Source organism: Zootoca vivipara, chromosome 4, assembly GCF_965207765.1.
Source record: "Zootoca vivipara chromosome 4, rZooViv2.hap1.1, whole genome shotgun sequence".
NCBI lineage: Eukaryota > Metazoa > Chordata > Lepidosauria > Squamata > Lacertidae > Zootoca > Zootoca vivipara.
In genome coordinates, this window is record NC_142587.1 from 41,343,045 (window position 1) to 41,370,709 (window position 27,665).

A 27,665-nucleotide genomic window follows, 5' to 3' on the forward strand; every position below is an offset into this window, starting at 1 on the left:
ATGTAAATCATGGTTAAAACTAACAAGCGAAAGGGAAAGAATTGGTTTCAGAAAGGGAGGGAGCATGAAATTCCAGGAGACGTGTTGTTTATTTATGTTAAAAAACATAAATCAAATAAATAGCACAGTCCCATTGGTATTGAAGAGAGCTGATTCTGTACTGTATTGATATTTCTTGTCACTAGATGGAGGCATAGCATAGTTAAGTTACAGGAAATATAATCTTCAAGACATTTCTGAAGTTACTTCAATTTTCTTTTTATATTTTGTTCCAATGTGATATATTTATGGGAGCCAAAAAAACCAATTATTTGCAGTTTTATTATTATCATTCACTGAGCTCTGGAATCAAGCTGGGTATGCATTTGCTTATTCAAATAGGTTTGTCAACTTTGAAGCTGTACTAGAAATGCTTAATATCATACAACTCTCGTTTCTCGAATCATCTCCCTAAATCCTACGGTACTTCCAGATAGTGAAAGATGCCAATTACATTTTTGTGCACAGTCTCTAAAATTGTTAACAATTGCTGGAGTAGGTTTTTTTTTAAAAAAATAATAATAATAGATGGCATGGTTAACCATTACTTTTTGGAAATGGGTGAAAGATCTGAATTTGAAAATACTTCCTTAGATCTATGGAATACATTACATGATTTGCTTTGTACATGCCTTCTATGTAGAACTGGCAAAAACATATGAAAATAAAATTTATTGTAGTTTTAAAACAAAGACTTAAAGCTACAGAACAAAAGTAGAGCCTCACTTCTGGCAGGGGTTAGTTCATGTTGCTGTTCGCTTATCCTTGGGTAAATAAAGTGGGATGGATGTGTTTTTTTTTTAATGTGTGGTTAAGGTGAATGGGGCATGTGTCTTTCCTCTCATGGAGCTAATAGTAGCTTTGGGGGCAGAATTTTGATCTGAGAAATAACACAGAGGGAGGATGTATAACTCCCCATTCTTCATTCCTGCGTCTCCATTCAAGCCCCTCTCTCACCTGTTTTAACGTCAGGGGATCTGATTACTTACATGTAGTTTGGTCCTCACAGGACCAAAGTAAGAAATCTAAAAAATAAGAAAAAATTATAGCTTCTTGAGATACAGAATATATATACTGTATATGGACATTACTGCATAATTCTGAAAGTTTTTGTTTTCTTCACTCACAGATGCCTTTGCAACAGCTAAGATGTTGTGTGAACAGTATTATCTAGTATCACCTGAGTTGGAAATTGAGGAATTCAATGGTAACACTGACGTTCATTGCTTTTTAGCATTCTTATAACTATCTGGACTTTGTGCATTCTAAGGATCTTTTATTTTATTTTATTTTATAAAATTTAATTACAACATTCATTTTGACTTAAGAGCCGTGCCAAAGTTATGGGTATAGCCAAAGCAATGGAAAGTTGAAAAGAAACTCTACATTTTGTTTTCCAACTTTTTGGGGGCCACATTTTTTTTAAAAAAAGGAGCTAGTAAGACTGCAGCAGGTGGATTTTTAAAAATACATCTCAGAGTTTAAGATCCAAAGAGGTTAGACAGTTAGAGGATTGAACATGCCCAAATGAATGTTTCGCTTTTTTGCTTTTCGGCGACAAATCCCTGTACCATATTACAAACTGCTTTTCAGCCCCCCCCCCCCTTAAAATATGATTTACCATGCAACATAGAAGCTTCAGTTCAGGAAACACAAGTGTAAAGCTCTCTTGCATTTGTGGATTTCGTTATCTGCAGCTTTATACTGGTATTCTGGTAATTGAGTCTACAGTCATGTAGACACATGATTTTCTTAAACCACAAAATGTAGCTAACTAAATATGATGACACCACAGTTGTTTTAAACATGGAAAATTTGAGCTAAGTGTGCTAGTGAAGGCTATTGCATAGGGCAGCATTCTTGGTTTGTTCATACTAGAATTCTTGAAGGTGCTCTGTCTTGATTATCAACTATGCACTGGCTTGACATATTTGGTGTTTCATATTTCTAGGAATCAGAAAGGAAAGGAAGTAAAAAAAAGGTTTATATCTTATACTAGAAAATGGTAATTAAAAGACATCATAAATTGAATTTTCAGTTATATAAATGGTTTCTGTTTTCTAGCTAAAGCACCGGGCAAGCCTATTCAAGTAGTCTATGTACCCTCGCATCTGTTTCACATGCTTTTTGAATTGTTCAAGGTAAGTAGAATTGTCTCATGGGAAGGAAGCTAATTTTGCTTGCCTCCTCTTTGAGTGCACTGGAAAAAATACTGAGATCAAGCATAGTCATACAGATTGATGCATCTGCTCATTTTTGTATGAAATGTTACCTTTGATCCTTGTGTGCACAAATGGCCTTGATTTAGAAGAATAACATGTCATTCTTCCTTGTGCTCTTCCACAGAGTGTTCATGTGTTAGGCAAAATCTGTAATTGAATAAAGCAAATTTGTTTCTCCTTTCATATAGAAAGTGAAGATTTAGAAAGTGAAGGTGTAAACAGGTAAAATTAGTGATAGAAGATTGACACAGTTCTTTGGTGGCAAGTGTTTTATTCTCCCAAGTAGATTTTTATGTGACAACTGTGGCTACATATGAAACCTATTGCGTATCTGTTCATAGGGAATGATATTAGGTGGGGTCTGCTGGGATGAGACGAAAAGTTTTAACAGTTACTGATACTAGCAAACATTGTCGTTACTGCCACTTAATACAGATTTACTATCTATATTTTACATTAAACTGAGCTCAAATGAAAATATCCAATAAAAGAACACACTTGGACGCCATTGCAGGGCTCTGCGAGTTCACTGATATGCAGTGTAGGTTTTGCCATTCAGTACAGTGTTGGGCAGCTTGCTTTGTACATGGGCCAGCAGTTGATGTCACACTGATAAGAGAAGGCTGTGCTTCCTGTGTATGCTGGTGATCCTTTGCCCACAAGAAGCTTTACTATAAAACCATTTCTCAATTTCTTTGTTAAATGTTATTTTTTATTAATCCTATGTGTAAATTTTATGCGAATTTAGTCATATTTTTAAATAAAGAAATTTAAAGTGGTGCTCATAGGCTTGTAGATCTTCTAATATTGTTGCTTAATGCTTATTAAAAGCTTCAGAAATGTTAATAATAATAATTCTATTGTTTTTACCCCGCCCATCTGGCTGGGTTTCCCCAGCCACTCGGGGCAGCTTCCAGCAAAATACAAAAAAACAAACAAACCAAAATGTCAGACATTAAAAACTTCCCTGAACAGGGCTGCCTTCAAATGTTTTCTAAAAGTTTTGCAATTCTTTATTTCCCTGAAATCTGACGGGAGGGTGCCACTGCTGAGAAGGCCCTCTGCCTGGTTAACATTTCTTTTCCTTTTTCAGAACTCAATGCGAGCTACAGTAGAGTTATATGAGGGTAAAAGCGAAGGCTATCCACCAGTTAAAACCTTAGTCACTTTGGGTAAAGAAGATCTATCAATAAAGGTACAAATTTGCTAAACAATTTTTGCTGTAAAATGTTGGGGGAAAACAGCTTTAAGCAGTGCTTTTTTTCCTGAAAAAAATGTTTAGGGGTACTCTCATTTTCCTACTTATGTTGAAATACTGCTCCTCAGTGAGGCTAAACTTAGATTCACAAAATGTTTAAGGGTATGCGTCCCCCCCAGGAACAAAGCATGGTTTTATGTGGTAATGGGATAAGAGCTGTGTGTTTATTTACTGTGTTTAGAACTACTTTGTCAGAGGCCTAATTTACAAAGAGGGAGAGAACTTCAAAGATTATTATGACTCTAGTTGCAGATAGTTATTAAGTAGGCTACAGAGAGGTGGTTCCTCCCCCACCTCCCCCCGGAAAGGAATCCATCCTCTCCACTCTATTCCTTCTGATTAGAAGTTCAGAGCAACTTTCACGTTTTCTTATAGTGTTTAGCTACTCTATGAATTGATCAGGCACCTCTTGCATGGGTCATATTGTTAATTCCTACTCTGTGCTTTCAACTATGTAGTCAGGAGAATGTTTACTAATCTAAGGAAACTTAATTTTGGTGTAGTTTAAAGCAAGGAGGAGCTAATACTTCCTTTGGGTTTTATGCAAGTGTTAAGTAACTACTCTATTATTAATAGTATAAACAGTGTCCTTGGAGGGCATTTTGTCTTAATGAAACTTTGATTTTCTTCTGTAGATAAGTGATAAAGGTGGTGGTGTGCCACTGAGAAAAATAGATCGCCTGTTTAACTATATGTATTCAACTGCCCCCAGGCCTAGTTTGGAGCCATCAAGAGCTGTACCTTTGGTAAGTTCTGTCCTGCTAATGATAAGCTAATGATTCCCAGAAGATACTTCTCATAGCTTCATGTTATTTTTGCCTTTTCCTGACATAAACTTTGTCTGAAAAACATAGGAGTCAACACAAGCTTTTGTTTGATTGTCAACTGATGCAGTATATCTGTAGTAGATCCTAGATGAAATAATAATGATGGTCAACTAAAAACAGCTCCATCTATGAGGTGCAGAATATTTATGATTTCTTTTGATGCATTATGTGATTCTATACACTGTACAGTATACTAGATGTTTCCTATGATAACTGAATACATTTATAGTGGGATGGCTTTCTCTCAAACTTCAGTTTGTTATTTACAGATTCTGTATATTTTTAAACAACAATAAAAGTTGATATTTAACTTGGTGTCCTCTGTTAGTTTAAATTCTGATATGAAACATAATCAGGGTGGAATAGCTTAGCACAAATGAAGAAATGTGCAGGCTCCCAGAAGGAAAATCACAGCTACTTTACTCCTCCTGTTGTTCTGCTACTTTGCTGCACTGACATAAGTTACAGCTGTCCTGACACTGCCCAGACAAACCATGAACTGTAAACAAAGCTTGTCCTATGGTTTACTTCTTGTGGCCTGGTTGGAAGATAAATATTCTCAGACATGATGGGATTGGTAAAAAAGAAAAGCTAAGAGAGTCAAATCTTTCCAGAATGCTTCAGGATTATTTATTTAGCTGCTTGTTTTACCATATCACAAGGTTGGAAAGACTCCTCAGGATTTTGTTTCAATATTTGGTTTAATAAAGTAAAGTTCTCATGGATGAGGAATGCCTTTTTGCTGTATTTTTGTATTGTATTTTAATATTTATTGATTGAATGACTTCTATTAATTACTTGTTGTTGTGTTCATATCTTATATCTTTTATTGTGTTAGATATTTGATAAAGTCCTAGCCTTAAAGGCAACCTAACTTTTTTAGAAAAACAAAATCCCATGAAGCTTTACAATGACTTTGGGACAGTCACTCTTTTGTAGTGAAGCAAATCTCTCAGAATTGTTTCAAGAATAAAATGGGTGGGGGCAGAGGGAGAGAGAATCTTACATGACACCTGAGCTCCCTAGAGAACAGAAGGGTGGCAGTAGAATGGTATTCAGCTAAGTTTTAGTCAGTGTAGACCAGGCATCCCCAAACTTCGGCCCTCCAGATGTTTTGGACTACAATTCTCATCTTCCCCGACCACTGGTCCTGTTAGCTAGGGATCATGGGAGTTGTAGGCCAAAACAACTGGAGGGCCGCAGTTTGGGGATGCCTGGTTGTAGACCTAACTTACTCATGTTCATTAATTTCAGTTTTTATACTCAGAGTTAAATTTAGTTGAATACTAATACAATGTAATAAATGTAAATAAAATGAAACTTTACAATATTTAAACAATTGTAGTATTATGTTGGAAACCTAAATTGATAGGGTTTCATGCTTGGGTGCTGGAATGAAGACAAAGCCATATTAAAGGATTGGTGCATGTCAGTTTTGTGTGCAATTACATGGCATGGATTTGGGGTTATATAAAAAAAGTTTTTTTCTTCAGTTCTGACTCCAAGCATAGAGATGGAAGCTGGCTCTTTAATGAATGAGCTGAGGGTGTGAGGGAGAATCTCTGTGATATACTGAGGTCATGAAAATAATTGCTTCAGTTCCTTTGCAAGTAGTCTATATGGTAGCCATTTTTTGTTGATTGAAAGGCATTGTGTTCTATCAAACATACTTGGAGCAGTAGGATGTTATATATCTAGAAATACTTTTTCTGTTGACAAAATTGCAAGTCTTATTTTCTCTACAACTTTCTTTTTCTTTCATTGCTTCATGCTATCAACAATAATTGATCTAGTAGAGTGGACTGACCAAAGAATGCAGTTCCAACTCTTGCTTTTTTCACATCTCCTATGTGTAGAGACTGCTGTGAATAACAATCTCAAATAATAAACTACCATCAGAATCTCAGTACCACTGAGCAGTGACTGGGATATTGCAGCACTAAACGCCACTGTAGAGATTCATGAAAGACTATCAACTTGCCTGGGTGGCTTATAGATCACTGTCAGTTCCGCTAATGTAACTGCGTCCTTGGGAGCACGACAAAATCCACATCCTCCTAAAGTCTCTGCAATCAGATTTGCTGTTCATTAGTGCATGTTGCCAAAATGGCTTTGTACTACTGTGATTTTTCACTGTCTCCCAAATTCAAAAACCTTTTCTATGACCTGAAAGCTTACTGATGTTCAAGTAATCTAAACTTTGAAAGAAAAAAATGGCATTATAATATATATTTATTTCCTATATTTTGGTTCACTTTCTGAAGAATAGAATCTAAAACATTTATTAAGAAAATGACAAATCAAACATGTAGGAAAATAATCATATTTAAAGCCAATACACATTAAAAGTATAACAACCTGGAAATGTGTTCAGAAATCGAAGAAAACTCTTCACCCTCCAGTGAAACATAATGAATGAGGAGGAAAGTTGCCATTGTAATGCTGTTTTGTAGAACAGGAGGCAAATCTTTTGTCCCTTGTGCTACTTTGTTGACAGCATTCAGAGCAGGATGTCATTCTCAGTTATTAGAGACCAGAGAGAAGTATTTTAGCAAAGGCATTCTGTAAGTATAATTGTTTCATTTTTAAATCTCACATTATCAATTTTTTCTTTAGGCTGGATATGGTTATGGTCTGCCAATCTCTCGTCTTTATGCTAGATACTTTCAAGGAGATCTCAAACTTTACTCAATGGAAGGTGTGGGTACTGATGCTGTAATTTATTTGAAGGTAAATACAATGACTCCTTTAAAGGGAGTGTTATTGGCAAAGCTGTATTTACTTTTGCTGACCATAAAAGCTTCATGGCTAACACAGTGCCGGGCTAACATAGTGCTGGATTTAGGACGGTGTGGGTGGTTCTCCCATACAGGGTGCCGAGCCAAGGGGGCAGTAATAATAATAATAATAATCATCATCATCATCAATAAAGCCAACCCCATATATGGGTACCTACTCAAAGTTAGGCCCCAGTCAGGAGGGCAATTGAGTTGCATCAACTATGCCATAGTGCACTTGAGAGTATGCACAGAACAGAAAGTAAGAGCCCCCCTCCCCGCCTTCTGTTCTGTACCCGCTCTCAAGTGAGTGCACTAACTTTATGAAAAGTTAAGGGGAGGAGAGGAGAGTGGTGATCTGCAAGCTCTTGTGAGGAAGTAGTTCGTGATTCTGCCACCAGTTGATTGTAGATGGTGCTTTGATAGTCTTGGGACAGCGTGTTGCAAGTCGCAATTCAGAAAGCAATATTCAGTAATCAGTAACAACTGTCCAAAAAGGAATTATTGTGAAAATAAGAAATATTTGGTGTTGGGGCAAAATTAGTCTTCGCTCAGGGTGCCATGTTACCAAAGTCTGCCCCTGGCTAACCAGGAATTCAGCTGCTGTGCTTCATGCTTTGAGTATGTGTATTAGAAGTCATAAAGAGGGCTTTAGCTTAACATAATTGGTCTTGCATTATTCAACAGTAGGTAAAGCTGTATGTTGCCTTTTATGTCATAAAACTAAACATTTCTTCACAATTCTTGGAATATTTTCCTAGGTAAGTATTAGACCCTTGAAACTAGATATGCAATATCCTTTTTGTAGAAAAGTTCACTCATCCTCTCTTTAATTAAACTCTTGTTTATAGTAACCCCAGGGCAGGTAGCAAAATGTTTCCAAATGGAAGCACCAGCAAAGGAAACAGCATCGCCAATTAACAAATATTGGGATATTGTATCCTGTATGTAAACTCCAGGTTTGCCCTCCTTGTAAGTCTGTTCCTGAAACTTGACCATGTTACTTTTTACCCTTTCTTTAGGCTCTTTCCAGTGAATCATTTGAAAGACTTCCAGTTTTCAATAAGTCAGCCTGGCGACATTACAAGACCACCCCAGAAGCTGATGACTGGAGCAACCCTAGCAGTGAACCCAGGGATGCTTCCAAATATAAAGCGAATCGATAACTCACCAGTGCTTTCTACCTGGATGGCAACACTTACATTCAGAAATGAGTCTCTGCTTTGTTCCAAATCCCAAAATCCTCTAATCCACAGTAGTCAATATTTCCCTAGAAAGATCTGTTATGGGACTGAAATAGCAAGAACAAAGGAGATTTTCAAAGACTGACATAATGCATTTTTGGTGTGAATTATTATAAATACTTTGCCAAAACATGCTTGGTTAGTTGAGTCACAAGTGACAAAATGGATTGCACTGTGACTGCAGTTAGATTATACAATTGTATAGTTAAAAGGGTACTATTTTTAAAGGTCAGTTTCTAGTCCTTTGTTAAGAATTGGCAAAATTGTTTTGACTCCCTATTTGACAGTAGTGTCTTACACAGCAATATAATGTAACACACATATTCTACTGTAGTTGAATGTGTGCTTAAACTCACATTGCTGCATTTTTATCTGGTACAGTGTAATCCTGCATTTAGAAAACAACTATGGAAGCTCTTCTGGTCTTGTCACCAAAACCAGTATACATGCTTAGTTCTTTCAAAAGTTATTGTACTTTAAAGTGATTCTTTCCACAATTCTAAAAGTTCATTTCTTTAGTGTTTACCAAACTTTATTGCAAAGCACTAAAACTTTGCAATAGCTATCCTGAGGTGCTTTCTTTTTTAAATACCATAAAGAACAGTAGCATGCTCATCAGTTTTGGGTACCTGAAACAATTCCTACTGACCAAGAAGAGAGAATTAATGTGGAATGTGGGATTCAGCACAACAAATATACTTTGTTGTAGGGAAGCACATCAAGAATCAAGCCAGTAAACAATTGGGGATCCAGCTAGATACTAAAAGGAGGTTGACTTTAAGATAGTGGTCGTTTAAAACACATTTAATAGTAAAACTAAAATAATTCATAAAAGGATTTCAAAAATGATGTGAAACCTTAGTAGACTATCGGAAACACTGAAATAACTGTCTTTTTAAAAAATGTTTCTTCCAAGAAAGGGTGTTATGCTGAAAGCTGAAGACCTGCTTGAACGAGTCATTGTCAACCACTGCATCTGATACTAAGACTCTAAAGAGCGTAGAAGCATGGGTTCTGGCAACACCTTTTCACAGGAGCAAAGCTAGAGTGAGGAGTGAGGGTATCAGAACACCAAAATACATTCCTCAGTATCTGTGCATTGTATTTGTATGTGAATTGTTTTGACAGAATATGAAACAGAATTTCTAATTAAATGCAGTTGGGTCTGTAAGGAAGACAAAGAGAAAGTTATGTTGACTCAAATTTTCAAGTAGCTTGTAAAAGCTTCTATACTATTCTTTATTCAAGCACAGTAGAATGCTTAATTGGCAATTAAATCTGAGTACCCTATTTCCAACTGAGACATCTGAAAAGCATTACTTTAAAACTTACTGGGTTTGCATACCTTTGCATCAGTGGCTATTATATGCATGAATTTTAACCATGTTTATGACTGCAGTGTTTGCACCTATATGTCTTTCTGAGCAATATGTTCAATCTTTAAACCCTGAAAAAATCCTCATACATGAGATCTATGTACATTTTCAGTGACTCAAAATTCAATTAAAGGGAAATCACCTTTAGTATGATTGTCAACTGATAAAATTACAAAATGTAATAACTGCATATAAATATGACCAGCATATAGATCTCCTAGTTTATTAGTGTGTAAAGACTGCCACTCTTCTTTGGAAGTCTTTTCATGGTACCTTAATCTAACAATGAGATGGAAAGATTTGCCATCAATAAGATGTTTGTTATTTCTTAGCTTTTAACTTGCGCAAGATTGGAATGGTGTAGCCATTAGAAGGTATATTCGGGGGGGATCAATTCAGTAATGAGTACAATTAGATTAGAATAAATTATTGCAAAAAAATCCCAAAATGCCAAGCAACAACAGTAATAATACTTAAGCACATTTTGAGTGTTCACAATGCTTTGCATACTTGATTTCAGTAAAATGTGGCCATGTAGTTACAGTAACTCAAGCAGTACTTGTACCGTCCTTATTACCACTGTGTCTTACCCTTGGTAAGTGAGACAAGCCTATTTGAAAGCCCTGGCTAGACCATTCTTACCAAACCTGTGACTAATCCAGTGGTGCATTATCTGTTTCTTGATTACAGAATCAAAAAGACCTATTGGATCCCAGATAATGGGACCAGCTTCTTCCTCCCAATGTTACATACTTATTTGCAAAATGGTGCATCAGAGATGATGCCTGGGGCCCTTGATGGCTAAGGAGACTGGCTTCTCTATCACTCCTCAGTTGTAGACACTCTATGTTGCCCCCAGCAGTGAACACTAGTGTCTAATCCTATGCTCTTGTGTGCTGATGCAGCAGCTAATAAGGTAGGTCTGTAAATCACATTGACTTTGTATAATAAGCTAGCACATTGATTAGAAGAGAGGGGCAAATTCCATGGATGTTACAAGTAAATATGCTCAGGGGGAAATATGGGGGGTAGAAACTGTTACAAATGAATCAACCCACATTGAATTCAAAGGGATTGAAGAATGGAGTCCACTGATAACGTTTTCTTTTTTCTAATTATGATTTAAAAGTCACTTTAGAGTGAAATAAACTGAGAGGATCACTAACACTGAAAGCTTTTAAAGCAGGAAATGTATCCCTTCACTCTATTTCATATATATTCCCTTAGGAAGCCACAGAAATACTGATGGCTTTAGCAGTTTTAAGTAGGCACCTTCTGCTGTTCCCTAACTTCACTACACTGTGAAGTATATTGGAATATATTGACTGTAAAGAAACCTTACAGAGAGGTTTCTGGGGAGGAATAAAAGGGTGCTATTGTTTCAAAGAGATTTAACCACACAAGTATGTTTTTCTCCTGAACAGTTAATTGAAGGATTTAGATTAATCCAGCAGCCACGTCAAATTTGAAATTTACCACAGCTGTGTAAAAGACAGTCACTGAAACATATACAGTAGTTGCAAATGGCTTACAAACTACAAAATAACTTAAAAAGCTGAGAGATAAATATTGTGCCCATTTTATTGCTAACAAATAAATAAGGCGCCTTAAACTTCAAAATATACCAGTGAAATAAGCAATAAAACTGCTTCTCCCATCCAGCTTCTTTGCAGAATAGAGTATGCATTTTTTCAGTAATACTCAAATTTTGATACCATTTTTTTACTGCTTGCCTTTTGCTGTTAATTTATTTAAAATCATTTGGATACAAGGCCCTGAAAGGTGCTGGACTGATGATACATTTTCACAGATTATACAAAAAGTTGATAGTAGAGGTTACTTTGGGTAATATCCCCAAACTCATGCCCTAATTTTTTTATACCTTCTGCACTCTAGCCCAACACTAGTCCACTTGTGTGAACATGCTAAGACAATCCAGGAAATTGTGTGTATGCAGCCTGCTTCTAAATGCAAGACTGTATTGGGCCACTAATTTATTACTTGCATTAGAAGTGGAATATAGCAGGGCCTTTTCAACCCTGTTCTAAAATCATACATGTTGGAAGCAGTTCCTCTTGAATTTCATTTTTCCTATATTAAGCTAAGACAATGTGTCAGTGAAGCTGCACCCCATCCAATTCTGGGGTCTTCTGGGGGTGTTCAACTCACCCAGTCCTCAAAAAGCAGCACATAAATCATAATCTCTTATTCTTCTCTTCCCTCCTTACATTTGTCTTTATGGGAGGGTTTATGGTGGATGTGGATGCACCATATAGCTCATCTCCTTGAACTGTGGCATTTTCTATACAAACAGAATTTGAGAAAGTTATCTGCTGCTCACTGGGTGCTAGGAGCAAAGACGCGGCATCTGGAAGTATGTCTGAGACAGAAAATATTTTCCATATAGGAAAGGTTTTATAGGAAATGGAGCTGGCAGTGGTTGGAACACTAAGCTTCAACTGCCAAAGAAACAGGATGCTGCGGGGTTATCATGCCCATCTATGGTCTGTTTATCAAGAGTTACCACATTTCTTCCTCATGGGCAGCAGCAATAGCAGTGCCAAACCTTGGCAAGTATGGGAGGAGGGTATACCTGTCTTGGAACCCTCTGGAATATCCTCTGGGGATATTGCCCTCCCCACAATAGTCTTGAGAGCCTAGGATTTAGAAGTATCACAAAGTTTCTTCCATCATTGCCTTCCCAGCTGAAACTGGTCTCCCAAGTGCACAATTTGTAGGTTATCCCATAGAACCCAGAGTTTACATCTGCTTTATAAACCACTTTAACTCTGGAGTAGGCCTGCTGAAATAAAGATAAGTTTGTTTTAATGCAATTACCTTGTAGTGAAGTCAGTTCAGTTGAGGGTGATTGCGTACAAAAGCCATTTATATGGTATTTTAGTTTTATTAGAACCAGACTTGGAGGAGAAGAAAAAATTGCTGCATATTTATTCAGGCAGAATGGCTTGAAAAGTTCGTAGCAACGGTTGAACAGGAAGAGAGCGGAGCATGGCTCAACATGTATGCACTATATGCTGAACTTCCTGGGTTCAGTCACTGGAATCTCCAGCTACAAAGCTCACAGGAAAAAGTGATGTGAATGACATTAAAAAATTTACTGTCAGAAAACTGAACTGAAATGGACCAATGCTCTGACTCTATGTAAGGGAAGTTCATTTGAACTTGATTGGGTTACAGTATAAAAGAAGGGAATTCTCAAAAAGTCACTTTTTGAGGTGTTCTAAGCAGATGGATTTCTTAATTGCTTCCTGTAGCTAATGTTAGAATTCCAGATCTGCAGTATGCACCATTTAATTGTAAACGTTGCTTCCTTGTTTTTCACTGTGCAATAAAAATAAAATAAAATGAGATTCTCTGTCAGTTTTATGTATATCTTTCTTTGGCTGCAACAGGAAGCAAATTTGCTTTGAAGCTAACCAACTGAAGACTGGATTTCCAAGTAAACATTTTAAGATCGAGATGGCTCACACTTTTATTGACAACTAAATTATGCATATTGTATAAATTTGCCCTATATATATATCTGAGTTTTGAGTCAAGATCCTTGAGATTTTGGTTAAATAAAATGACACATATGGTCATATACCAAGACTGAAATACAAAATAACTGAAACCTTCCCATAGGCATCTGATTGGCCACAATGAGAGCAGTCTCTTCTTACATTACGAAAGGTACATGTGTGTATAAATTCGGGCTTCTTTCAAACACGGTTGGGGTCTAGTCCCTTGCCACCCTTTGAAAAGCTGCAATTTATAAATGTCTTCTCTTCACCCTTTATAACTGATGAAATCTGTAAGTATTTTCTGCTTCAGTATCTACCCCCAGAACATTAAAACGCCTTGGTTGTTGGAAGCAGTCCTGAAGTAAGCTTGTTACAATGTGAACGTACTTCGTTATGAAAGGTGCTCTGGTGGTAAGGCAAAGGCAGAGTACTGTACTGCTAAGTTGTTTTTTTCCCCTCAGACCCCTCCAAACGTTGGAATCTTGCACATATTTAAAAGACAGTAGTTTTTTGTGAAAACATTTGAAAGCCCCTTATCTCAGTACATGCCAAAAAGAAGAAGCTGCAGATTTAGGTGTTCTGCTCCCTCAGTTCCTGTCAGCCATTTTGTTAACTGACAGCAAGGAGCTGCCATCTGGACAACTCCCGAAGAAATTTCCTTTGCTCCACAAATAGGAAGAAGAAGCGGGCAGATCAGACAAGAAGCCAACATACAACCGATCACAGGTGAGCGAAAACAATATCCTTAATGAGAGAGTTGCAAACCTGGCTAGGTATACCTGCTCTCTTCAAAGAACACTTTCTCAGCGAATTGCCTTAGGTTTTTTTTTTTTTAAGTATTGTGAGATTGTCTTTGAGCTCTCCTAACTACATGGGTTGAACCATACACCAAACCAAGACATCTGGCTGACTGTAAGAGAGTAGCTGACAGTTTGGTGTCCTTTGAATCACTACCTCACAAGGGATGCCAATCTCTAGGCAGCAGACAGCATAAAGTGCTTGCTAATATTTCTGCACAGAAGATATCACTCAGCAAATGTGACTCTCTGGATAAAATAATTGGAGAACGATCTCTCTGCCAGTTAATGGAGAATTAACTGTTTTGGATTGGAACTGTGGCTGTGGAAAGCTTACCTTTCAAAATAATTATCATACTGTACTTGTACTATTTTGTTGCTGGATTACACTGTAAGTTATTTTTTAAAAAAACAAACCCAAGGATGTCCAAATGTCTCTGGAGGCAAAACTAAATTAGAAAATGCTTTTCCTGCACAATTCATTTTCCAAGAGGTTAATCAACCTTAATTAGACATAGACTTTTGCCAGATACTGTAAATCAGAATAAGATTTAACTTCACAGAGAGTAATATATTCTGATGGAATGTTTAGCAATTCTGTTAAGAAAAAAATATAATTCAACCTCAGGAAGCTTAATTGCTATGAGTGTTTAGTGGATTGTTTTTAATGTCTAAATTATTATTGTTTTGTAATTGGATTTGAATAGAGATGCATTTTGTCTTCCTGGAGTTTGCTGTTTTTATTGAGGTGAGGAGCTGCAATGCATATGAAATTGATATATAGTTTGATTTTTTAAAAAAAACATTACAAATAGTCTAGCTGATCAGTTACCTTTTAAAGAACAGACTATGCTTATTTTCATAGTTTATTGGTTGCCATCTTGCCCTGAGTAGTAAATAAAAACTATACGTAGGAAGCTTCTAGCTATGCTGGTCCTATGGAATCAAGGGCATTAAAATGCAATACCTCGACAGTAGATACCTTTTAATTGCTGTGAATCAGCACAGCTTTCCTCAAGGTAGCACTTCTGTTTCTTGGGATATTTCATTTTCCTAGCACCCATAACAGGAATGCATGGTAACTGGAGAAACAAACTTTAAAAAAATATATACCCCAAGCTGGTGCATTTGCTGCCACTATGCGTACATCTATAGGATTGTGCTTGTGAAATTACTGTTAGTTATAAGCACAGATGCCTAATATCATGTTGTGAACTTTTATCAAAATGGCTTACTTGAGGCTTGAATTCCTTACCATCAGTTTATCTATAATTAATAACATTTTATAATACAGTATATGCTGGTTTCTGCTACCGAGTAATATTTCAAACTTTAAACATACTTCAGCTGCATTCATTACCAATTTCTTACAGGAGTAGTATTCAAATGGACCATAGTTAGACATTTAAGCTAGATAACATGCAAAGCAACGCACATGAAATTGGTGTCTTGTTTGCTTCTCTCATAGCCTGTTCTTGGTTCAGGTAGTCATGGGTAGCATGGAAGCCAGACCAAGGTAAGTAAACTACGAAGTGTGCCTTGTCCTGCGACCTCTCCTATTAGAAGTCGTCCCTTTTGAATCAATAGCTACTATTGCTATGCATTAACTACTTGGGCAAAGATTGTACTCTGATTAGCATTCGCTTGACTTACAAAGAGCCTGATTAAGCTAATGATCATCCTTATGCAAGAAATATTTTTTGCAGCTCTTTATTCATATCTGTGGTACAGTATGAATATTAACAAAATTCCCCTTATTGGTTCTATTCTGAATAACATTATGCACACCTGAGGCCCTTCAGACAGCCAAATCAGAAAAGTCAACTCAGCATAAATCACCTCCGTAATGATGAATAGCTTTACATCTTAAAATAAGTATCAGATCACATTTGTTGCCGATTTGCATAAATAGGATTTTGTTGACACTTGACTTACTTAATCGTAAATTGCAGTGCTCCGATTTCTGGAATGTCTGTAAAAACTGAAACTCCTTGACTTGTAAATTTGTGGACAGCAAACATTCTTACAGTCTTGGAATGTTATTAAAAGGGTGTGCTCTCATTTGTCTTCTTCCATACTGTGGGATTTGAGAAAAGCCTCATAGGATGCAATATAGGTTGTTCAACTAAATTCTCTTGTTAGTGTTGCAACCCATCAGCATTTTAGTGATCAGAAGCATGTGATAATGAATCTACTTTTCATAAGTGGATGATAGCTTTTATCACTAGCATTTAATTTGGTACATTGACTTTTAATGAAAGAATTTGGGGGACGTGATCAGAGATTTATGTAGCAGTGATAAAAGTTTCCCCCCTGTAAATTGCTCTACGGCATTTTGCAACATTTATAAATTACATATCTGGTTGTCTTTCTATTCTCTTTGGAAAACTGTATTTGCACTTGAAGATGAAATAGTGAGGTAGACTAGGCTAATATATTAGGAATCAATGTAAAAAAGTCAAGCTCACATCCACCTTGAGCTTTGGCTTTGGGAAATTCACTGGTTCCAGAAGCCCAAGAGACATTTTTGTGAGACATTGCTTGATAGTTCGGCTTTGAGAAAGGGTGTGATAGAAAATTTAAACACTTAAACATTGGATTTGTAATTAGGCAGACACATTGGTTCCATGCCACCTGCTTCTTAGATTATTTTGATTCTATAAATTCTGCCTTCTATCATGTGATTGTTGGTATCTTTTATGTGAAATAAAACATATTCCTCACTTTACCATGCAGTGAGGTATTCCAGGGGCAATTCCATAACAAGTCTCCATTTCAGTGAAAGAGTGTCTGGAGGCTTAAGGGACCTTGCTGAAATTTGCTTTATTTATAAGTACACATACAGAACATGGTGATGACAAGTACACTCCTCTAATTAGGTAGTGTAGTTGTTGTCTTGTATCAGATTCCCAATAATTCCTGCAGCCATGTTGGCCAATTGCAGCTAGATTTCCCAGCTCACCCACTCTTCTCTGATTCCTTGGTGTCTAAACCACAGAGCCTAGGGCTTGCCGATTAGAATCCCCGCGACGGGGTGAGCTCCCGTTGTTCGGTCCCAGCTCCTGCCCACCTAGCAGTTCGAGAGCACATCAAGTGCAAGTAGATAAATAGCTCTGGCGGGAAGGTAAACGGTGTTTCTGTGTGCTGCTCTGGTTTCGCCAGAAGTGGCTTAGTCATGCTGGCCACATGACCCTGATAAACCGTCTGCGGACAAATGCCGGCTCCCTCGGCCTATAGAGCGAGATGAGAGCGCAACCCAAGTTGTCCGTGACTGGACCTAATGGTCAGGGGTACCTTTACCTTTTTATTTATCACTCACTATGGAACTTTTATTATAATAATAATAATAATAATAATAATAATAATAATAATAATAATGCAATTTAGCCTCTGCAGCCCATTACGGTACTTCATTGAAAATTGTGGGGTGAGAAGACCTGCTTGTGATGGATGTTGTTGGTAGTCTTACAAAATGAGTTGACAGCTAAGTAAAATATCCCCATCCTTCTAGAAAATTCCTGGCTGAAGATAACACTATGTGCGCTCTGATTTAGAAGAGATAGCAGCTTCAGGATAAAATGTAAACATTTGTTGGACATGACCATACTTGGTGTTTCTTGTCTGTAGCTGTAATCCAATAAACAAATTTGGACTCTCCATGTGTTTTAAGAAACATCTCTCCCTTGCCAACCAAAATTAAAGGAATTAGGAAAATAATTGCTTTAAATATATGGTGTGTATGCAGCCTAAGCACATCTTTATACAACACCATTAGCACCCCCAGCTTTTTACCATGTACACTATGCATTAAAAGCACATGTGAAGCGCATGATTCTCTCCCCACCCCCAAAAAAAAGAATCGTGAAAACTATAAGGGTGATGGGAATTGCAGCTCTGTAAAAGGTCGAATTAGACTTTGGGGTGCAGCACTCATCTCCGCTTTCTGGCTAAGGGAGCCAGTACTTGTCTGCAGACAGCTTTCCTGCAGCTCGGTATATGATGGGGTCCGTGTGTCTTAAACTATAGTTACCAGGGTAATTTGGAGAAAGTAATGTGCTTTAAATGTATGTGTGTAAGCAGCCTAAATGGTAAAAAGTGAGAAATACTAAAGACATTAGGCAACACAGGTGCTTGAGCTCTGTCAACTGAAGCTACAGCTTGCCAAGCATAAAATGGGCTGACTCCAGCTTAATGATCTTGTAGCTCCCTCTTTAGCCATTGGCATATTGGTCCAGTTCTGGTGTGTGTGCATACACATGTGTTAGGGATCAGCCAGAGCAACAGTAAAATAAAGAAAGTAAATACACTTCTCATTGTACTTCATTTACTTTCACGTGGATCTTTGGGCACATAAACAGCCTGGAACACATTCAAGTCAATATTAGTTAAAATTTAAAAAATAAAAAAGCCAATGATGAAACTCCCCCCCCCCCAAGTTTCAAAACCCTTCTTGGTGGCTGAAGATAAGATTGTATACTCTGCCATAGCTGAGAATTGCTTACTGAAGTTTTTGTCATGGCAACAGAAACTCCAGCTCATCTACCAACTGAAGACATTATGTACATATATACATATATAAGGCTTTGCTGCTGGGCAAATCAATTGCATTTGTAAGGTACAGCATAAATTAAATGGTGGTTCTGGTTAGCTTTTCCCTTTGAGAATTAAGATCCACAACTGTACATTCTTCCCACATCTCTTCCACTAACCCCCCCATCCTGCTAAAGTCCTTACATTTCAACATTTCCTTTCTCGTGTAAGCAGAGCTCTTGGTGAGTGACGCCTGTGAGGATCTAACCGACCTCAGTTTGATTTATTTCTGATAGAAAAACTTGAATGTGTATAGATATGAAATAGAAACAAGTGCCCTCACAAGGCATGTGATGCCTGATGAAGGTTTTTAATCAGACCACTCTCTCATACATTGATATATGTTACCACACAGGCTTTGGCATTGCTAATAATGAAAATGTAACACATGTGGTGACTAGTTTGTTGTTAATAGAAGCAGACTAGATTTGTTTTTTAACAAATCCATGGGGTCACGAAGAGTCGGACACGACTAAACGACTAAACAACAAAGATTTGTCTCCGGAAGATAAATATACAGAAAAAGCTTTCCATGTGTTCTTTTGGCAGAAAGCGAACCACCTACAGTTGCTTTAGTTTTTGGGGGTTTTAGCCTCACCATCTAGAAACAGCTCATGGTGCCTGGAGAGTTCTTATACAGAACTCTGAGTTGGAAATTGAGAGAGACAAGCCCCCTGCTAGCCACAAAGGCATGCCTAGGTTGCTAATTTGGAGATGTGGGGAGCAGGTCTTCAGAGATTCAGAGATGGATGGAGACCACAAATTCAGCCCTAGTTACGGTAAATATCAAACTACTCCAAGCTAGTTTTATGATACGTGAAAACACCTCTTTGCTAAGTGTTGAAAGGCATGACGGACGTAGATTTACAAGAGCCATTCCAGCATCAAATGGGATGCTTTTGTAATAAACTGATATCATTACCTTTTTTTAGTTTCTGTATTCTGTCCTGGATCGACAATGGAAATTCTTTGCTTTAGAGAGTTCAACAAACAAGTAGGGCTTTTCATGACATGACTTCAAATAGCTGTTGGAGGTGTTCTTCAACCTTTGATGTTGTTGGACTACAACTGCTCTCATCCATAATCATTGGTTAAGCTGGTTTGGGATGATAGGATTTGTAGTCCAGCAACTTCTGGAGACTCAGGGCTGAAGAACAGCTATAAGGCCTTGGTGCAAGTAAACTGAAGAGCTGTGGCTCTAGTTGTACTAGGGGGCACTGTAGTGCACTGACACAGCGCATATGTTCAGTGTGGACAGTTGCATATAGTCAGATTAAAACTGCAACTATTTGCCATACATGCCAGTGACTGTGGTTGAACATCTACATCATCTTGTATCTTGTATGGAAGAGAGACATAAAACTAATATCTGATATTTGATTCCACAAGTAAATGAAATGGGATTCAACAGTAGCATGTGATATTCAGGCATATGGTTACACAGAAAGTTTACAACTGTTCACAACTGATGTGTATTTTCTAACATATATTTTTCCTTGGTGCAGCATTGTTATTTTATTCTTCTTGTCCTATTGTGTAGATAAATCCTGAGAGAATGATGGGTTGGGCCAGCTGGCTATTTGTTGTTCTTCATTCTAGTTACTGAAAGCTTAAACTTGCAATAGAATATATATATATATATATATATATATATATATATATATATATATATATATAGTCTAGAAAGCTTGGCACCTAACATAATCATTATCTGGATGTTTGACAGATAGCAATGAAAAGAGAGGGAGTTAGTGTGTAGCAACCTCCCTGGAAAGGTGAGCCAGTTCATTTATCTGTAGGGCACAACTTCAACATAACCAGCTACATATTGTTACTTGTCACCTGCCTAACAATTCCCCTGCATTCTAGGGACAGGAAGCAAACCCAGGAGTTTTACAGAAGGTCTGATACGTGGTCGGTAGACTACATTCAGTTTAATGGGTCACAGCTTATGTAGGCCTGCTGTAGGATCACAAACAATGTCATTCTTTTTGTAATATCACTTTTTAGCAAGGGAGGAACTCAGAAAGGCTGGTGGCAGATGTTTCAGAAGTTACTGTAGGGAGGTTATAAAGGTATGGGCTGGCTTTATATAGGGAATATATATGTATGTTTTTCTGAATACCTATTTGCTGAATAAATCTTGAGCATATAATAGGGGGCATGTTTTCTTTTCTTTTAGAAAACCAATTCATGCATAGGATAGAATAAAACATAGTTGTATGCATAATTCACTGTGGAACTGTTAAAACCTTCCTCTGTAATGAAGAGGCAGTTCTAATGTAATCTTTTTTTCTATAGGATTCCCATGGGTATTTACACATTAAAACATTTAACCAGAATGAAAAAGCATTTCAGTCAATCCCATGAGGCTGACCTCTTAACAGTTAACTTGTTCAGTTTCTACTCACAGTCTTATTTGAGAAAATAATTTTAAAATCAGCCCTATGGATACAAGATGACTGGGGGCTAGCCTGAACATTGGCCTTTTTATAGATTAATCAAAAATAAATAAAATTCCCCAGTTATGAAATAGCTTTCTTAACGACATCAGGGAGGAAACTCTTACAAAAAAGAAAATACCATTAGTTTTGGGTGCATTAGTAAAACATAGTAAGAGATGACCAAACAATTTGTGTTCACATTAAAATAAACTGGCCCTACAGAATAGCCTGCTCAACAAGCAACATTCAACAAACTTAAAAGATTCGAAGTACAGTATGTCCATTGCGAAAGACAGGTTAGGTTCTATAAACATGGTTTGATTGGGGAGTTTATTGTTCTCCCTTGTTTGCATTGTGGGAGCTTTTGCAGTTTCCAGACAGCACTTCATTTTCAAAAGTTCAGCTTTTGGCAAATGTGCAATGAAATTCAAATGTAGGTGCGTCTTGTGTAGCCAAAGGGAATGCCTCTTAATACCATATACCAGCTTTGTTTGTCTGAAACGGACGCATGGTTCCCCTTCAGTGCAGGATTTCTCATAACTCTTCAAGGTGCTCAAGCAACAACAACCACAACAGCACAATAAAGTGTTGATAATTGTTAAGAAATGAGTCAAATGTTTGCATATCCTTTCATTGTGTGTTGTTGGTCTGGCAATTCCCACTTCAGCAAATATCTATGCTGTAGCTGAGATCTTCTGTGCTCCATTATCTGTGTGGTGCCGCATCCCTTTCAAGAAACATCTCATGCCTCATTTGCCCCCTTTATTCTTCCCACTTGACTTCTGAATTAGTGGGACCAATTGTGGTTCCTCCCTCCTCTTTTTACTCATTACCTTGCTCTTTCCTTTTTTACTTTTCATCTTCATCTCCTTCACTCATGCTGCTAATGGATGCTGAGGCGGCTTTTGGCGAGGAAGGAGGTGAAGCCTTTCTGAAGAGCCAGGGGGAAGGAGGAGATGGAGACCGTGATGGGGAACGCCCTCGTGTTGGACTACTTGTGGGGCTTTGCCTTGGAGACAAGGCTTGGAGCATGCGCCCACTCCGCTCTTGAAACATCTGCTTCTGGAAAGCAAACAGAGAGGAAATTAGGCGTTTTCTTTCTTTCTTTCAGCACACTAGCAGTCTCAGCAGCAGATTGGTGTGTTCTTGCACAAAGCTTGGGAATTACTGCTATAGAGGCTACTACAAACTAATTTGGGAAAAGAGAAACAAAACAGTACCAGAACAATTTATAGGCGTTTTTATTTTAAGTGGACTGTGCACTCCTTGCCCTAACTTCTAGAAATTCTATGTGGGCACAGAATGTATTATTTCGCAAATAGTTATTATAATAATAGAAGATTAATGGATGTACATTGCTGGTCTGAAAAGTTAGCACACTTGGAACTATTCCTGTACATGCAATGTCAACACTGAAAGCAATGTCTGATATGGAAAATTAATGTTAATAATAATTTTGACAGTAATAGCAAGTTATCATGAAAAAGCTCACCTTTTGCAGTTGCTGACATGGAGTTAATTCCCCCCCTCCCCCAGGACACATGGGCTTTACTGTCATTAAGCTTTTCTTTAGAACAATGCCACCTCTGATTTCACTCTTCAGTGGATAATTTTATGTGGCTTGGCACTACAAACGCCTTCATGTAAAATTGCTTCTAGTTCTTTGCTCTCTCGTTGCTGCCACTCTCAATCACACAAGAAACAAAAATTGTTTCCTCTTTGAACTTTCAGTCTATAATAAGTCAGTATGCAGCCATACACTGCAACTGCACCTCCTTAGGACCAGTCTTACTATTAGTGCTTTTAGTGTGCAATGTGCTCTTTAAATCCTAACTTGTGGTTAAAAAAAAAGGGATGGCAAAGGGCATGCTTTGCAGAAGTAGGAGCCCAGGTTTAATTTCTTGTATCCCATTAAAATGATATTGGGTAAAAGGCCCAAGACTTAAAAAAAGCCATAGCTAAGCACAATAGATGCTGGACTTCGTGGTTTCTTGCACAACAGCAAAAAGAAGACACAACACTAAGCCTATCTGCATAAAATTTGCATATATATTGCAAATGTAAAATGAATTGCTTCATTTAAATATATCTCATCATAGTCAGGAAGACTGACTGGGCAAGCTGTGCCCCTTCTTGGTCTGCTGTCCAGGTGCTAACTGATGTTGGGCAACTTCAGTGCCCCTGTTCTCATGGTTCATTATCATTACACTGGACTTGGGAGTGGGCACCCCTTCAAGCAGAGGACTGTCCTTGATAAGGTCAGAAACTTGATCAACCTAGCCAGACTTCATTGATCAATGGTCTGGCAACATAAAGTTTGTTCATATGATTTAATGGGTCCCACTTTACAGATTTACAAGCTGGGGCTAAAACACTGTTGCTTATCTATGGCTATGATATTATTCAAATCTTCCAAGTCCAAATTAACTACACACTGCCTCTGAAAAAGACTATAAACGTTTCCTAAATAATATTTTGTATCAGGTATGTTTTCCTAATATTCATATTTACAATGCACAGAATTTACAAAACCAGTCTGTTGTAAATCCTGCTGCAACTTATTGTAGCCTCCACTGATATTAACAGAGATGGAAGTAAATAAAAAGCACAGTTTAGAGTATGTACCCAAGCTCCGTCTGGCCCAAACAGCTCTAAAAAGTTCCCAATAAATTCTCTAGACTTTTCTTCCCATTTCTGAATGAGATCATGACTTCTTTCTTCTACCCGGTTCACAAACTCTTTCGACTTTTCTTCCACATTCTTCACTTTTTCTTTCATTTTGTCCACCTGGTTCTGAAAGCGGTATTTCTTCTCCTGGTAAACATGAAAATAAAATGATTTTGTTCCAGGTCCTGCTAGTTCAAGACTATTCAGCTTCTGACAGTTTGATTGGGGAATACAGACAGAAACCATCACATTGGGGTGGGGGGGGAAGGGAATGACTGTTATCTGTCTCCATTAGGCACCCATTTATTACATGCAACCTGTTTTGAAATTGTGGCCTCTTTATTCATAGACTGAAGTGGTATATAAGTCCAGCATTGCAGCACTTCAGCTGTTGCGTAGGTGGCTAGTATAGCAGAGGCATGATGGGGTGGCTAATACAACATAGTATTTTAAGTAAGTCTCTCAACCTGAGTCAACCTGCTGACTTTAGGTGTAGTGGAGGATGCTGTCATGGAAAGTATTGAACTACGGTCTGTTGGGTGTCTCTACATGGAATGGAGGGCTACCATCTTTTGCCATCCCAGATGCTCACCCAAAGGCATAAGGCAAGAGAAGCTGGGAAACAAACTGAACTTTGGAAAAACAAGCTACGATTCATTTATTGTATTAGTCTGTGGGATAACTTGTGGCTACACAAACCATTGCTTAACTTTATGCGTGAACCAGGTGAACCTGGTTACTCGCTTTATTTATTTATCTTTGATACTGGTCAGGTCTTTCATTCTGTTCACTGCTGCTGTGCTCTTTTTAATCCTTTGTACTTATTAAACACACGTGACTTTAGTTTTTTGCATGTACTTTGCACATACTTCTGAGTATTTTAATAGCAAAGCTGTTTGGAAACAGTATAGATAATTTTATCTTTTATTAAGCAACAGTGGTCAGCCAAATATGCCCGAGAAGCTTGCATGATGGGCATGAGGGCAACAGCATGCTGTTTCCCACCAGAATCAGGTATTCAGAGGCATACTGATTCTGAACATGGAGGTTCCATTTAGTGATCTTGGCCGATAGGAAAGACGGAACTGTGTGAGGAGCTTTGGGTAGGTGGAGCCAATGGAAGGTGTTGTGTCTTGGTTTAGTGGATAGAATTTGGTACTTGCATTCAGTTTTCTCAGTCTAGAATGATGGCTGACTGTAGACATTGTGGCTGATGAAGAGCTGAGTGTATATATATATGGGGTTCTTAGACCTTGTCCCTGTCCTGGCATGCCCCTCTTCTGGGCAGAAGGTGGGTTATAATCCAATTTTGATGTTGAACATGACTTAAGAGACCAATGTACTTACATTAATAAAGCTGACATTCAACTCTTTAGCAGTGTATCCCCTCTGGAGGTTGCGACGGGCATAAACATCATAATCACGTACAATTCTCGTAATAATATCTGAAGTCGATATGCCCTCAGTTCTCTGAGTTGGCACAAACATTCCTGATTAGAAAGGGGAAAGAGCAATGATTAACCTCCAACTTTCATATAAGAATCATTTGTTTAAGAACGGCCTCATTCTGTCCCTTGATTTATTATTTTATTTAAATACTTGCCAAACTATCTGCCCAATTCGGGACTTTATTTATTTATTTATTTATTTATTTATTTATTTATTTATTTATTTCCCTTGAATGCTTGCACAATAAAAAGGACAAGTAATAATTTGCTTATTTCTAATCTTCGCTTCTCCAGTAAGGCAAATATTGGAACAACAACCTGAGCGGTGTCCTCTACAAAGCTCAGGGATGGAACTTTAATTACTTTCCTCATTGGCACGTGCTAATAACTTAAATTAAAGAGTTTTCTGTCATCACACGGGAACTTAATTTGTTCTCTTGGGATCAATACTGAGCCCAATAAAGATAGTGGAAAGATTTCTGTTCACCTTAAGAGGATGTAGCGTGAGTTCACTGTCTCACACAAAATTCAGAAGACTCTGTGTAGAAACTAGCTTACTGTTCAGGGGCAAAATTTACACTTGTTGCTCTGCCCACTTTATCCTCTGTGAAGCAAGCCTCTGTGGCCACTGGAATGTGGCCCAGAAGGGAATGTGGCCCTCAGTCTAAAAAAGGTTGTCCACTTTTAAAACACGTAGTGCAGCGTTTCTCAACCACTGTTCCGCGGCACACTGGTGTGCTGCAAGACGCTGGCTGGTGTGCCGCGACGAGAAGGGCGATTTGCATTGTCACGTGCCTGGCAGCCGCCAATAAACAGCGATGACCCGCCGGAAAGCAATCTTTCTCCTCCTCTTTCCCAAAGCTCAGTGCAAACGAGCCTGGCGGCCACCAATACACAACACTCACCCGCCGGACGGCTTGTGAAGCCTTATTACAGGAGATTGCAACCAACACAGCAATTGGCAAGTGTTTCTTACAGTCATAATTATAGTCAATATAGAGCGGCACAGAGTTAAATTTTTTAACTTTTTTAATGGTGGTGTGCCTCGTGATTTTTTTCACGGAACAAGTGTGCCGTGGCCCAAAAAAGGTTGAGAAACACTGACGTAGTGAAAGTATAAACTGGCACCCACCTGCTTCCTTTATATGCTTGTAAACATCATCTGAACCAGCAGAAGAATATGGAATGTCATCATGGGCTACAAAATCAATCTGGAATACATGGAAAAATGAAGAAATGAAATTAGTTTGACCCTTGATAAAGGCTTGGTTGTTAATTTTAAAACATAACTTGTTTACTTGCTTTTACCAGCTTTCCTATGAACTCAAAGACATATTCATTGCAGTAATAACCTAAGACATTTTAGGCTATTGTTAATTGGTGATTGTGATTGATATGTAGCACATGAGATTATGGTTTAATTCTGAACCTTTCTATTAGAGAAATGCTTTATATGTGCGTAAGCGATACCAATAAGGAACCTGAAGCTGGCTACAGGCACTTCCACACATCCTATCACTTGCACAGATTAGCTCAGCAATGAGACAGGTTTCACACACACACCCCCGGGTGGGTGTTGTACTGCAACTCCCATCAGCCCCAACCAGCATGGCCAGTGGTCAGGGGTGATGGGGGTTGTAGTCGAACACTTGGATGGCCACAGGTTTCCCATGCCTGAGTTAGCTATTATGTTAAAATCAGTGAACTTGCTGAAGGAAAAGTATTTCACAATATCTGAGAGTGCTTGCTTTAAAACACAAAGCAGCCACTAAATTGGGGCTATTCCAAAAACGTGATCACCTACAGTAAGATTATTGGCCATGATCTATGGTTATTGTTGAGCAGTGTTTTTAATGCAAAAGCATTCTGTATTAGTTAAGGCCAGGTAGTTAGTCTTGTCATTCAACTGTGTATTAGAAATTTTCTTGGATGTGCTACAGTAGGAGAAACATTTAAGCCTGTGCACTCGATGTACATAAGTAACTTTGCACATCAAGCTCTTGAGTCATTAGATTACACTGTTTGAAGCAATCCCAAATTTATGTACTACAATACCTACAGCAAATCAATTTTAATAACTCCATGACTTTAAATAAATCAGAAGTTTTAAATGCATGCATGTTTAAATTTGTTCCAAACACTGCTTCATGTAAACAAAGGAGTGTGATGGGGTCTCAATTGCTTTTCAAGCCCCCAATAAGCCCTCAATCCACTTATCTATCTGCTTCTGCTTCTTTCTCTTTCTTCATTTTTTCTTTCTTTCTTTGTTTGGTGGTGACAGAAAGAGAGAGAGGTCTCATTTCCTGTTCCCTTCACATGCACTTGAAATGCCCCCTGGGAAAATGAGGGTTCCTCCCAACCTTAGCACCTGCATCACCACCATAGTAGCATCTCAAGGAAAGTGGAGGGGAGGAAAGACATTCCTTCCTGCTGCTGCCATTGCCACAGCCAA

General features: G+C 38.0%; 2 protein-coding genes across 4 annotated transcripts in view; one reads left to right on the top strand and one right to left on the bottom strand.

Annotated features, from left to right (window-relative positions):
* Positions 1 to 13,124, top strand: part of PDK3 (pyruvate dehydrogenase kinase 3) — a 41,974-nt gene extending 28,850 nt beyond the window's left edge. The window contains exons 6-11 of the mRNA XM_035115347.3: positions 1,169 to 1,246; positions 2,104 to 2,180; positions 3,355 to 3,456; positions 4,155 to 4,265; positions 6,963 to 7,076; positions 8,146 to 13,124. Of these exons, the coding sequence (XP_034971238.1) occupies positions 1,169 to 1,246; positions 2,104 to 2,180; positions 3,355 to 3,456; positions 4,155 to 4,265; positions 6,963 to 7,076; positions 8,146 to 8,289 (626 nt within the window). The 3' untranslated portion in view covers positions 8,290 to 13,124. The remainder of the gene's footprint in view (positions 1 to 1,168; positions 1,247 to 2,103; positions 2,181 to 3,354; positions 3,457 to 4,154; positions 4,266 to 6,962; positions 7,077 to 8,145) is intronic.
* Positions 13,125 to 20,571: 7,447 nt separating this feature from the next.
* PCYT1B (phosphate cytidylyltransferase 1B, choline) overlaps positions 20,572 to 27,665 on the bottom strand; it is a 28,187-nt gene continuing 21,093 nt past the window's right edge. For all 3 annotated transcript variants that reach the window (XM_088668720.1, XM_035116104.3, XM_035116102.3), the window contains 4 exons: positions 26,346 to 26,424; positions 25,113 to 25,255; positions 23,724 to 23,912; positions 20,572 to 22,160 (listed from right to left, as the gene is read on the bottom strand). In XM_088668720.1, the coding sequence (XP_088524846.1) occupies positions 21,948 to 22,160; positions 23,724 to 23,912; positions 25,113 to 25,255; positions 26,346 to 26,424 (624 nt within the window). In that variant the 3' untranslated portion in view covers positions 20,572 to 21,947. The remainder of the gene's footprint in view (positions 22,161 to 23,723; positions 23,913 to 25,112; positions 25,256 to 26,345; positions 26,425 to 27,665) is intronic.